A 12,182-nucleotide genomic window follows, 5' to 3' on the forward strand; every position below is an offset into this window, starting at 1 on the left:
TAAAGTTTCTCACAATGTTAATAATATTGATACTTCTCAAAGTCAGGAAATTTCTCTTGAGTTCTAGGTTGCTTTCCTTCTTGATTAGAATAGAATAGAATAGAATAATGTATTGGCCAAATTGGACATACAAGGAGTTTATCATTGGTGCATATGCTCTCAGTCTACATAAAAGAAAAAAAATACATTTGTCAAGAATCATGAGGTACAACACAATGATTGTCATAGGGTGCAAATAAGCAACCAGGAATCAATCGAAACTAATAATAATAGTAATGCAACCTTAGTGAACAGTTTGACAGTTTTGTTTAGCAAAGTGATGGCGTTCAAGGAAAAACTGTTATGGTGTCTAGTTGTTTTGGTGTGAAGTGTTCTATAGCATTGTTTTGAGTTGAAACAATTTATGTCCAGGATGTGAGGGGGTCAGTAAATATTTTCCTGGCCGTCTTTTCATGGCGCAGTATATGGGTCCGCAATGGAAGGGAGATTGACAGTAATTATTTTTCCTGCAGTTCTGATTATAGTACAGAAAGAATATTCTTTGTTGTGCTTTTTTGATGACTTTTTGATGTTAGGTCATCATTTTAGGTCTTGACATATGATAGAAATTTGAAGGTCTCTACTGTCGATTCTGTGTTGTCTAGTATTGTAAGAGGTGATAGAATGGGAAGGTTTCTCCTAAAGTCTACCACCATTTCTACAGTTTTGAGTGTGTTCAGTTCTAGAAAGCTTAGAACTACGGCGCCTAAAACACGATTTAAGTATTGCCCACAAGATCATATGCTGCAATGACATATGCAGCAATGACTACTTCAACTTCAACCGCAACAATGCAAGAGCACGCAACAGATTCAAACTTAATATTAACCGCTCCAAACTTGACTGTAAAAAATATGACTTTAACGATTGAGTTGTCGAAGCGTGGAACTCATTACTGGACTCAATAGTGTCAACCCCTAACCCCAAACATTTCTCCCTTAGACTATCCACGATTGACCTCTCCAGGTTCCTAAGAGGTCAGTAAGGGGTGTACATAAGTGCATTAGTGTGCCTTTCGTCCCCTGTCCAATTGTCTTTCCTTTATCTCATATATCATATATATTTTCTTCCTTTCATATATCTTCTCCTCTAGTTTTACATATTATCTTTATATATATACTGTATTACTTCATGTATATTCTCTTCCATATGTATTGTGTATTGGACAAATGAATAAATAAAAAAAATAAAATAAAATAAATATTTTTACGGTTGCACCACGAGGCTAGTTATTCAACCACCCATCTGCATGTGGTTTCATCAAATGAGACCAATCAGTGTTATATCATCTGCAAACTTCAGTTTGAGATGCAGTTATTGGTATAGAGAGAGAAATGGTGAGAATACACAGCCTTGGAGAGCCCCTGTGCTAATTGTACAAGTATCTGATGGGATTTTGCCTAGATTCACCTGCTGCATTCTGTCTTTAGGAAGCTCGTGATCCACTTACAACTGTGTTCAGGTACCGCTAGCTGATTTAGTTTAATTAAAGGAATGTCCAGTTTGAAGGTATTTAATGCTGAACTAAAGTCTACAAAGAGGACCCTTGCATAGGTCTTTGGAGATTCAAGATGTAGGATGTAGTGCAGAGCCATATTAACAGCATCATCTATCGATCTATTTGCTTGGTATGCAGATTGCAGGGGATCTAACATTGGATCTGTGATGGTTTTCAAGTGGGACATCACTAGCCTTTCAAAGTGCATTAGTTTCCATCCATTGCATCCTGTCCTGCCTCCAGATGCTTTGGAGAATTGTTGTGGTTCAGCCTGAGGCTGCTCAGGGACCGGCTGTGTCTCTTCTGGCTCCATGCCCAGAGGAGGATGACAGCGAAGAGGAGGGGGCTGAACAGTCGGACGGGGGAGAGGAAAATCAGGAATGGGATGAAGGAGAACAGCATAAGAGCCCCCCCGGGGGGGGCTCTCCCCAGCCAGCAGTTTGGAGTTGCGTTATCCTGTCTTGTTTCTCGGCGTCTCTGTTCCTGGCTTGTGGCCCAGAAGCTTTGGAAGACCTGTGGGAGGTGTAGGTCTGCTATCTACAGCCTCGGCTTGGCAGCAAGAATTCTGTATTGCTGCATGGACTTTTGCCTTCGTGGATATATCTGAAGATACAGCATTTTCCTGTTTGTAAGGACATTTTCTGTTACCTGTGTTTTTCTTGAATTTTATAAAACTGCCTTTGCCTTTTACCAGTGTGTCTGGCTTCTCTTTTTGGGTTGGTATTGGCTTCTGGAGTGACCCAGACAGAACAGAGAATAACTTGACTCTCTCTTCTTGGTAGTAGCCTCTTTGATTTTGGGACATCTGAAAATACAACAAAGAACATTTTATGGTTCTTCCTTTGGACAACAAAGGAAACAAATGTATCATCACTAACAACTTTCCAATTATTTTTACTTGAAACACATTATTAAAATATACTTCTCTGTACTCTAAAGCTGAGAATGTTGGAAGGAAAGAAGAAAAAATAACCAGCAATACAGGTGGGTGGAATCCAATACAGTGGTGAGGAGTAAAAGTCCTGTAGGAGAAAATTAGAGGAAGGATGCTGTTTCTTTTCTCATCTTACAGAAGATTTACAGGGAGAATATTTCACTAATGTAGTGCACTGTATTTTATACAGCCTACTATCATCCTAAATTTATCCCATTTTTCCAAAATGGAAACAGCTGAAAGTCCTTTAATACGTTCCCACTCTACCTACAGTGGGAACTGTTATCAAATTGACTCCTGAATTGATTTGAATAAAATCTTATTGCCTTCAGATTTCACATATTTGCAATGAATCTTGCCACCCTCCGGTCTCAAATTGCAAAATGAATTAGATCTTGGGTGATTCACTTGCTCTCCTGAATGCATTTCCATTTTATCACAATTGTTGGCATGTACCATAATGCTTAATCTTCCAACACTCTCATTTTTGTTCGGGCGCAGTTCAGAATACGGAAACAGGCCCACTGCAGTCTGGAGCCATTGAATTCTAACTGAGGCCTAGTCAGGAGTAAGATTTGGAAGAAAAACAAAAAAGTGAAAACAAAACAAAAATAGTAGAGATTTCTACTTCTCTCATCTGGAGCATGTGAATTGTTACAGGTGGTTCTTAATTTACAGCCTGGGGCAATGGCCCACATGCCATAGGTTCACCACCACAGAACTAGAGGAATGTACGCAGTTTTACGTGAAGAAATTGCTATTGTGTATTGCTTTTGTGCAGAGGAGCAGGGACAAAGTTGTATATATTTTTCTGCTATTATATTCCTACAGAATTTGTATCAATTGGTTATGAATGAGTTGTGTAATTAAACATGGCTCTTTACAAAATGAAGGCTTGTAAATCAAAGATTATCTTTAAGTACAGATAGAATAGAATAAATTAGACACACAAGGAATTTGTCTTTGATACATATGCCTCTCAGTCTACATAAAAAGACAAGATACATTTGTCAAGAATCAGGAAACAATCAATATTAATATAAATCATAAGGATACAAGCAACAAGTTACAGACATGCAGTCTGAAGATTGACGGCAGAAAAAGACCTCATGGTCCATCTAGTCTGCCCTTATACTATTTCCTGTATTTTATCTTAGGATGGATATATGTTTATCCCAGGCATGTTTAAATTCAGTTACTGTGGATTTACCAACCACATCTGCTGGAAGTTTGTTCCAAGCATCTACTACTCTTTCAGTAAAATAATGTGGGTATGGCTAGCTGATGAGGCCAAAATAAGGCCGAAATAGATCTATCCTAGTCTCCCTTAATTTTCAAATTCAGCTTAAACATGTGACTATATATATATATATATATATATATATATATATATATATATATATATATATATATAAACGTGTTTATCAAAACAAACAGTACAGCAATATATTTCACCATAAACTTTTTTTTAAAAAAAAATTCTTACTATATTTGCTAGTGTCCTATTCAATCTGCTGTTCAGGTGCTGAATGTTTCTGCCTGTCTTGGAGGCTTTGTATTCCCAGCCTAGATTCCTTTCCACCTGCCTCTTAAATTGGACTTTGAATCTTTTTTTCAAATAGAGGATTTTCCTACGCAGGCTTAGCCATTTGGCTACGATTGTCACACTTCCTTCAGCTTCTATATAGTCCAAAAACATTTATCTTTTTTTTTTTTGAGGATAACCTCAGAATACTAATAAGTAGCTTCCAGATTCTTAATACATAATTCTTTGCTATTATCCTCTTGCTGAATAAAATGAAACGGGGGAGGAAATAACCACGCCAAGTTAAATATTCTTAGAACGTACATTTTCCAACAGCTCGGTCACCACAATATTCATGTAAGACATACTTCACCAGCCCTAGAAACAGACTAAAGCACTGATTATCATAGAAGAGAAGAAACAAAGGCAACTGACAGGCATATTTCACTGGGAAGGTATCTCTCCAAAGAGATAGATGAGCTACAAGGAGGATGTGTGTGAAGTTACTTCCATTCCAGGTTTCTGCTTCACAGTAGCTGGCATTCCTCATAAATACAGTTACGGCTGCCTGGATGAAATACTGTACTGTCCTCCTTTTGTCAGTATCGGAGACTACATGATGAAAGTTTGATAGACAGACGTGCTTTTTGGGGGGAAACCACCTGAATTTGACATCAAGCGACACTCAAAGTGAATTTGCAGGGTTGGACCAGAGGCAATATACCTTTCTGAATTTCCGAGGAGATTTTATTTATTTTATTTATTACTTAGATTTGTATGCCGCCCCTCTCCGAAGACTCGGGGCGGCTCACAACATGTAAAAAACAAATCATAAGCAATCAGACAAATTTAAAATATTTAAATATTTAAAAAACCCCATATGCTAACAGTCACACACACAGACATACCATGCATAAATTAAACGTGCCCAGGGGGAGATGTTTCAGTTCCCCCATGCCTGACGGCAAAGGTGGGTTTTAAGGAGTTTACGGAAGGCAGGAAGAGTAGGGGCAGTTCTAATCTCCGGGGGGAGTTGGTTCCAGAGAGTCGGTGCCGCCACAGAGAAGGCTCTTCCCCTGGGGCCCGCCAACCGACATTGTTTAGTTGACGGGACCCGGAGAAGGCCCACTCTGTGGGACCTAATCGGTCGCTGGGATTCGTGCGGCAGGAGGCGGTCTCGGAGATATTCTGGTCCGATGCCATGAAGGGCTTTAAAGGTCATAACCAACACTTTGAATTGTGACCGGAAATTGATCGGCAACCAATGCAGACTGCGGAGTGATGGTGAAACATGGGCATACCTAGGTAGGCCCATGACTGCTCTCGCAGCTGCATTTTGCACGATCTGAAGTTTCCGAACACTTTTCAAAGGTAGCCCCATGTAGAGAGCGTTACAGTAGTCGAACCTCGAGGTGGAGATTGGAATTATTTTCATACAATTCAGAATAGCTTTACACCGACAGCAAAGTATACAGTGTTCCCTCGATTTTCGCGGGTTCGAACTTCGCGAAAAGTCTATACCACAGTTTTTCAAAAATATTAATTAAAAAATACTTTGCGGGTTTTTTCCCTATACCACGGTTTTTCCCACCGATGATGTCATATGTCATTGCCAAACTTTCGTCTGCCTTTCATAAATATGTTTTTAATAAACTTTAATAAATAAACATGGTGAGTAATAATCTGAATGGTTGCTAAGGGAATGGAAAATTGCAATTTAGGGGTTTGAAGTGTTAAGGGAAGGTTTGTGATACTGTTCATAGCCAAAAATAGTGTATTTACTTCCGCATCTCTACTTCGCGGAAATTCGACATTTGTGGGCGGTCTCGGAACGCATCCCCTGCAAAAAGTGAGGGAACATTGTACTTTGTTCTTGTAATATGGCTGTGAAGGTCCTTAACAGGCAGTGAAGGTCCTTAACAGGCAGTGATGGGCTCATAACTGCATACCAGGTACACAGAACTGGCAGAACCAGTAGAAACATTTTGATTTTTTTCTTTTTTCCCCTTCTAGGATCCGGGTATGTTTTTCCTATTGCAGTAAATTAGGTTGAATGTGTATAATTTTAGAAGAGCTGTGCATGCGATTGTGTATGTGTGTACATACACATACAATTGACCCGGAAATTGTATGTGTACATACACATACAATTGGTGGGCCACTGTGACACAGAATGCTGGACTCGATGGGCTTTGGCCTGATTCAGCATGGCTCTTCTTATGTACAATTTGTGCAGTAGATAATGTATATTTTTATTTATTTATGTATTGGATTTGTATGCCGCCCCTATCCGGAGACTCAGGGCGGCTAACAGCGACAATAAAACAGTGTAAAATAGTAATCTGATATTAGAAATGATTAAAAATATATTAATATAAAAACCAAGCATACATACATACATACCATGCATAGAATTGTAAAGGTCTAGGGGGAAAGAGGATCTCAATTCCCCAATGCCTGACAGCAGAGGTGGGTTTTAAGTTGCTTACGCAATTTTTGTTTTTGTGTGTCTGTGTGTTATACGTATGTACACATATGGCATATATACATAGAATTAAATAGTATATTTTGGATGTTCAGTAATAGTAAACAGATAGGGAAATTGTATCTCTTTGAGGCGAGAAGAGGACAGGCACCCTAACCCTAACTAAAACCCTTGACATGAGTGACGTCAAGTTGGCCACCTTTAATCCAGTCACATGACTTTTAACCCGCCCCGGTCACATGATCATCAAGCCACTCCCACCCGGTCACATGACTGGCAAGCCATGCCCACAAAATAAGCCACACCCGCAGTGTGGTATTAATTTTTTTTGTAACCCTTCACTGTTAACAGGGCAGCATTTACATTCAAGTAGCAATAGCAATAACACTTAGATTTATATATCGCTTCACAGCCCTCTCTAAGCAATCTACAGAGTCAGCATATTGCCCCCAATAATCTGGGTCCTCAAGTTTACAGACCTTGGAAGAATGAAAGACCACGTCAACTTTGAGCCAGTCAGGATCAAACTCATGGCTGTGGGCAGAGTTAGCCTGCAATACTGCATTCTAAGCAGTGCGTCACCATGGCTTCTGCAGAAGGCATATTGGTTTATTTCTATAATCAGTTGAATGACTGCACTGCTTCACTTCATAGTGAAAAGGAGTGGGGATGGAGGTTGGTGCAAACGCGTGGTAAATGTATATGAATTTGCAGCTATCCTCTGGGAAAATAGGAACAAACCATTAAGAGGGCTAGGAAGGAATGAGTTATTAAGAAGACACTTGGACAAGAAAATAAATTACAAAGTCCAAAAACAGAAGGGAGAATGAGGAAGAAACTTGGAATAAGTCCATCTTCATGTTTTTATTTATTTATTTATTTATTTATTCATTCATTCATTCATTCATTCATTCAATCATTCATTCATTCTTTCATTCATTCGTCCAATACACAAATGCATAGGAAGAAAAATAGACATGTAGTAATATATATAGGGATAAAGTGAACTTAGAGGAGAGGATATATGAAAGAAAGAAAATATATATGATAAGTGAGAGAAAGAAAAGACAATTGGACAGGGGACGAAAGGCACACCAGTGCACTTATGTACGCCCCTTACTGGCCTCTTAGGAAGCTGGAGAGGTCAATCGTGGAGAGTCTAAGGGAGAAATGTTGGGGGTTAGGGGTTAACACAATTGAGTCCGGCAATGAGTTCCACGCTTCAATGTTGTTTGTAAGATGGGGTAAAGAGAAATTTGAAGGGACAGTGCAAGTGAAAATGAGAGAGAGAGAGAGAGAGAGATGTACTGATTAGCTTAGCAACAGATGCAAGACTCCAGACTTTAAAAACATAGAAACATAGAAGATTGACGGCAGAAAAAGACCTCATGGTCCATCTAGTCTGCCTTTATACCATTTCCTGTATTCTATCTTAGGATGAATATATGTTTATCCCAGGCATTTTTAAATTCAGTTACTGTGGATTTACCAACCATGCTTGCTGGAAGTTTGTTCCAAGCATCTACTACTCTTTCAGTAAAATAATATTTTCTCACACTTTTTCTACAGCATCATTTTTAGGGCAGGGGTTGAAACAATTTGTGTACAGGATTGCGAAGGATGTATGCATAGATGCAGAAATATAAAGTTTAATGTAAATCTGTTCCATGTGGCCCCTTGTTCTTGTGTTCATTTTCCTATTAAAAACACTTCCCTCCTGAACCTTATTTAATCCTTTAACATATTGAAATGTTTCGATCATGTCCCCCCTTTTCCTTCTGTCCTCCAGACTATACAGATTGAGTTCATGAAGTCTTTCTTGATAAGTTTTATGCTTAAGACCTTCCACCATTTTTGTAGCCTGTCTTCGGAACTGTTTAATTTTATTGAGAGAGAGAGAGAACAGAAAGGACCTTGGGGGAGAGAGAGAAAGAAGATTTATCATTTGTGCATTATTTCAACAGGTTGGGTTTTTAATGAAGGAACCCTACGGCTGTTAACCACTACCCAAACGGGGCCTGAGGATCTTTGAAGCCACGTCATGCCATCATCATGGAAATTCATAGTGCTTCTGTCACTCACTACCTACCTGTCAGGTAAGGCAACCTCTTAAATTGCTCTTTTAATCACATGGCTAACAGATCATAGAAACGTTGAAAAAATTGTGTTGAGATAAATAGAGATTCAGCTAATATACGAGTGGAACATAGAATTTGAAAGGAGGTGCAGAAAGACTCAGCTCAATTTTGCCATTCTTCTTAGGTGCTAGTGTGGAATGGCACAGTTGCTAGGTAGAACAAACCACAGCTTGCCTGTATCCTGATTGGTGGCTTAAAGAGGTGGAGCTATCAAACAGCCAATAAAAATGAAGGCATTTATTCTGAAATAAGAAGTTATCCATCACTTTTCTCACAGAGAACAACAGAGATTAGCAGAGGGAGCCGTTCTGCATTACACTGCCTAGAGGTTGAGCTCTTGTCTCACAGTCAGGAGATTGTGAGTTTGATTCTAGGTAGGGGCAGATATAGGGTCCCCTGTTTGGGCAGGCGGGGTTGGACTAGATGACCTGCAAGGTCCCTTACAACTCTATTAATCTGTTAAAAAACCGTTTTTGCAAAATCTGTTATGGTAGTTTGCAGCATTTCAGGGTAAAAGAACGCCAGTCAAAATAATAGACCCTTCAGGTTTCCGATATTTACAATCTGAAAAAAATATGTATGTAGCTGCCGTAAGCCAAAGACATTGACTATGTTCAATGTTTCAGAAAGAAAATGTATTGTAGAGCACATGGGAAAATATGCATCTATGTGTGGCTTCTGAAAACAAATGCATATTTTCCCAGGATTGCGTATTATTTAATAATTATATTTCTATATGCCTGCAATTTGGCAGCAACAAATCATGCAGAATTTCTGCAATCCCATTGCCAGGAGTTTAATCCTCACCAGGCTCAAGGTTGACTCAACCTTCCATCCTTCCGAAGTGGGTAAAATGAGGACTCAGATTGTTGGGGGCAATATGCTGACTGTAAACTGCATAGAGAGGGCTGTAAAGCACTATAAAATAGTATATAAGTCTTTTTTTAAAAAAAAATATTTTTATTAAATTTTATTGCAACAAACAAACAAAAAATACTTAAAGAAACAGTGCCCAACACCAATAAAAACCCCACCACCATTTAGGGGGTTAAATTATTTGCAATAAGTTTCAATTTCTTCCTTAGCTTCGGTTTACATTTCTTTACATACAAAAAGTGATTGGGATTTATTTTTCACATTGTCGTCATAAATTCTACTTAAGATATAATTTTTCACCTTATTCCATCGTGCCATCAGCTTCTCTAATTTATTTTTATCAAAGTTATTTAATCTTATTTCCATAATTTCGAAGTAGTATATAAGTCTAAGTGTTATTGCTATTACTAGTTAATAATTAAATCAAATTATTAAAAGGTTTGCAGATTGCTTTGGATTCAAAGATGAAAAAGTGTTTTGGATAAGGAACTTCATAAAGGAGCTATGCCTTTTTTTTCAGATTGTGCAGGTGCCCAATTATTTAATAATTCTATTTAAAAGAATTAAATAGAATTCCAATCTACTTAGAACGAATTAACACTAATCAATTTAGAATGAATCTATTTAGATTAATCTATTTACAATTCTAATCCTAATCCCTATGTTTCGTGCTTAATGTGATGCATTTTACATATTAATGTGGTACAGTCTATTTCATTAATATGGAATTTATTTGGAAATATTTGGTGATAGACTATATTGTTACTATTATGAGTGGTGGTGTGCAGGGGTAGATTCTAACTTACCTCACTTCCGGTTCACTTCCTTTCATGTTGCATGGGTGCGCACATGTGCAGTGCCAAAAATTTCTTTCTAAAAAACCCCAAAACAAGATGCCAACAGCAGGAACAGTGCCAGAAACTTGGCTTATGTGCACGCTCAGAAGAAAAAAATAATATTTAAAATTTTTTAAAACAAATTTTAATTAAAAAAAATTTAAAAATGTAAAAATGGTGGCGCTCACTGACCGACACCGATTGAACCAGGTCAGTGATGTCATGGTGACATCACCAGAGGGTCGCTAACAGTTTGGGCGAACCGGTCCAAACCAGGAAGAACCTGGTGGTGTGTCCATGCACACAGTATAGTTTATGAAGATTCATAGTCAACTAACTCTGGAAAAATTTGGTTTTGTGATACATGCCTCTCCTATGGAATGACACATGGAGTGTACCTTATGCATTTGGATCAAAATAATTTGTAATATCTGTGTTACTCGCTGAGGATTTTTGTAGTCACATTTGTTTCTATTTTTGTTTACTGAGACTGAGTTTGTTTACCGCTTTTACATTTGTTTGCTGGTTTTCTGGGACATTTGCTGATTCGGTTCCCTACTGATATTTCAATCTTTCTTGACATTTTGATGCTTGGGCAAGATATAAAAAGCATGAATGCAATTGGCAGGATCTAAAGGGTGCCATTGCAAGATCTCAGAGGTGTCAGTAGGATATCTGGCTAGAATTGTTTTGTCAGCCCTGTTTCTTTTGTTATTATTGTCTCTATACCTTTAAAGGTTTTTTTTTAATGATATGTTCTTATTATAACTTTAAAATGGAAAGAGATATGAAAAAATTTCTGTTTGTTGTTAAGAAATATAGTTAATTTAGGAAAGCGTGAAAATATAAATATGGTAACCCGCAAGTTAAATATAATTTATTATTTATTTATTATTTAGATTTGTATGCCGCCCCTCTCCGCAGATTTTATAGATCTACAATAATATTATATTGTAGATCTATAAAATATAGGAATATAGGAAGGAAGGAAGGAAGGAAGGAAGGAAGGAAGGAAGGAAGGAAGGAAGGAAGGAAGGAAGGAATGAGAAAGCAAATATCTCTCCAATTGTTAATTTATTTTATTTCTGTAATTCTAAAATTCTTGTTTTTCTTTTCTATTCTATTTTCTTTTCTTTTTCTTTTTTTTTCCAAATGTGTTCATATCTGTTTTTGATTTTAGTTTTGTATTGTGTATTAATTATTATTATTTTTAAAAAAGGATATTTGGCTTTTTTATATAAATGGCAAAGCTGCTGGCCCTCCTACAAAGCTTCCTCAGCCTTGAAGTCAGAAATTGTAAACTCTCTTTCTGCCATTAAAATAATACTAATTATTTGGGATCAAAAGGTCTTTGAAATGTTTATGAAGTTTGGGCTACATATGTCCTATGGCAGGGGTATCAAACTCAATTTCATTGAGGGCCGCATGGGGAGTTGTGTTTAATCTTGGAGGGAAGGAGCAGGGGGCGTGGACAGGGGGTGAGAGCACTTGTTTCAGTGACTATGGTGGCCAGAGAGCTCTGCCGGCAAAAACAGGCTCCTGAACTCTGTTTTCAGTTGTAATGGCCTCCTGCAACCCTCTGCCAGTGAAAACGGAGCTCGGGACGGTGGCCCTCCTAAGCTTCATTTTCATTGGCAAAGGATAGCAGGAGGCCGTCACAGCCAAAAATGGAGCTTGGGAGCCTGTTTTCTCCAGCAGAGGCACTACAGACTGGTCCTCTATTGATTCCAGGGTGGCTCTGCAGGCTAGATCTAAGAACCCCACAGGCTGGATGCAGTCCGTGGGCCTTGAGTTAGACACCCCTTTGCTATGGAGTTTTTGGTTTCAGCTCCTTTTTTTAAAAAAAAAAAT

At 38.2% G+C, this 12,182-nt stretch overlaps 1 protein-coding gene across 1 annotated transcript in view; it reads left to right on the forward strand.

The window, feature by feature from the left end:
• Positions 1 to 8,522: 8,522 nt before the first annotated feature.
• Positions 8,523 to 12,182, forward strand: part of CNTN5 (contactin 5) — a 439,109-nt gene continuing 435,449 nt past the window's right edge. The window contains exon 1 of the mRNA XM_070751525.1: positions 8,523 to 8,577. Within this exon, the coding sequence (XP_070607626.1) occupies positions 8,523 to 8,577 (55 nt within the window). The remainder of the gene's footprint in view (positions 8,578 to 12,182) is intronic.

Source organism: Erythrolamprus reginae, chromosome 4, assembly GCF_031021105.1.
Source record: "Erythrolamprus reginae isolate rEryReg1 chromosome 4, rEryReg1.hap1, whole genome shotgun sequence".
Classification (NCBI taxonomy): domain Eukaryota; kingdom Metazoa; phylum Chordata; class Lepidosauria; order Squamata; family Dipsadidae; genus Erythrolamprus; species Erythrolamprus reginae.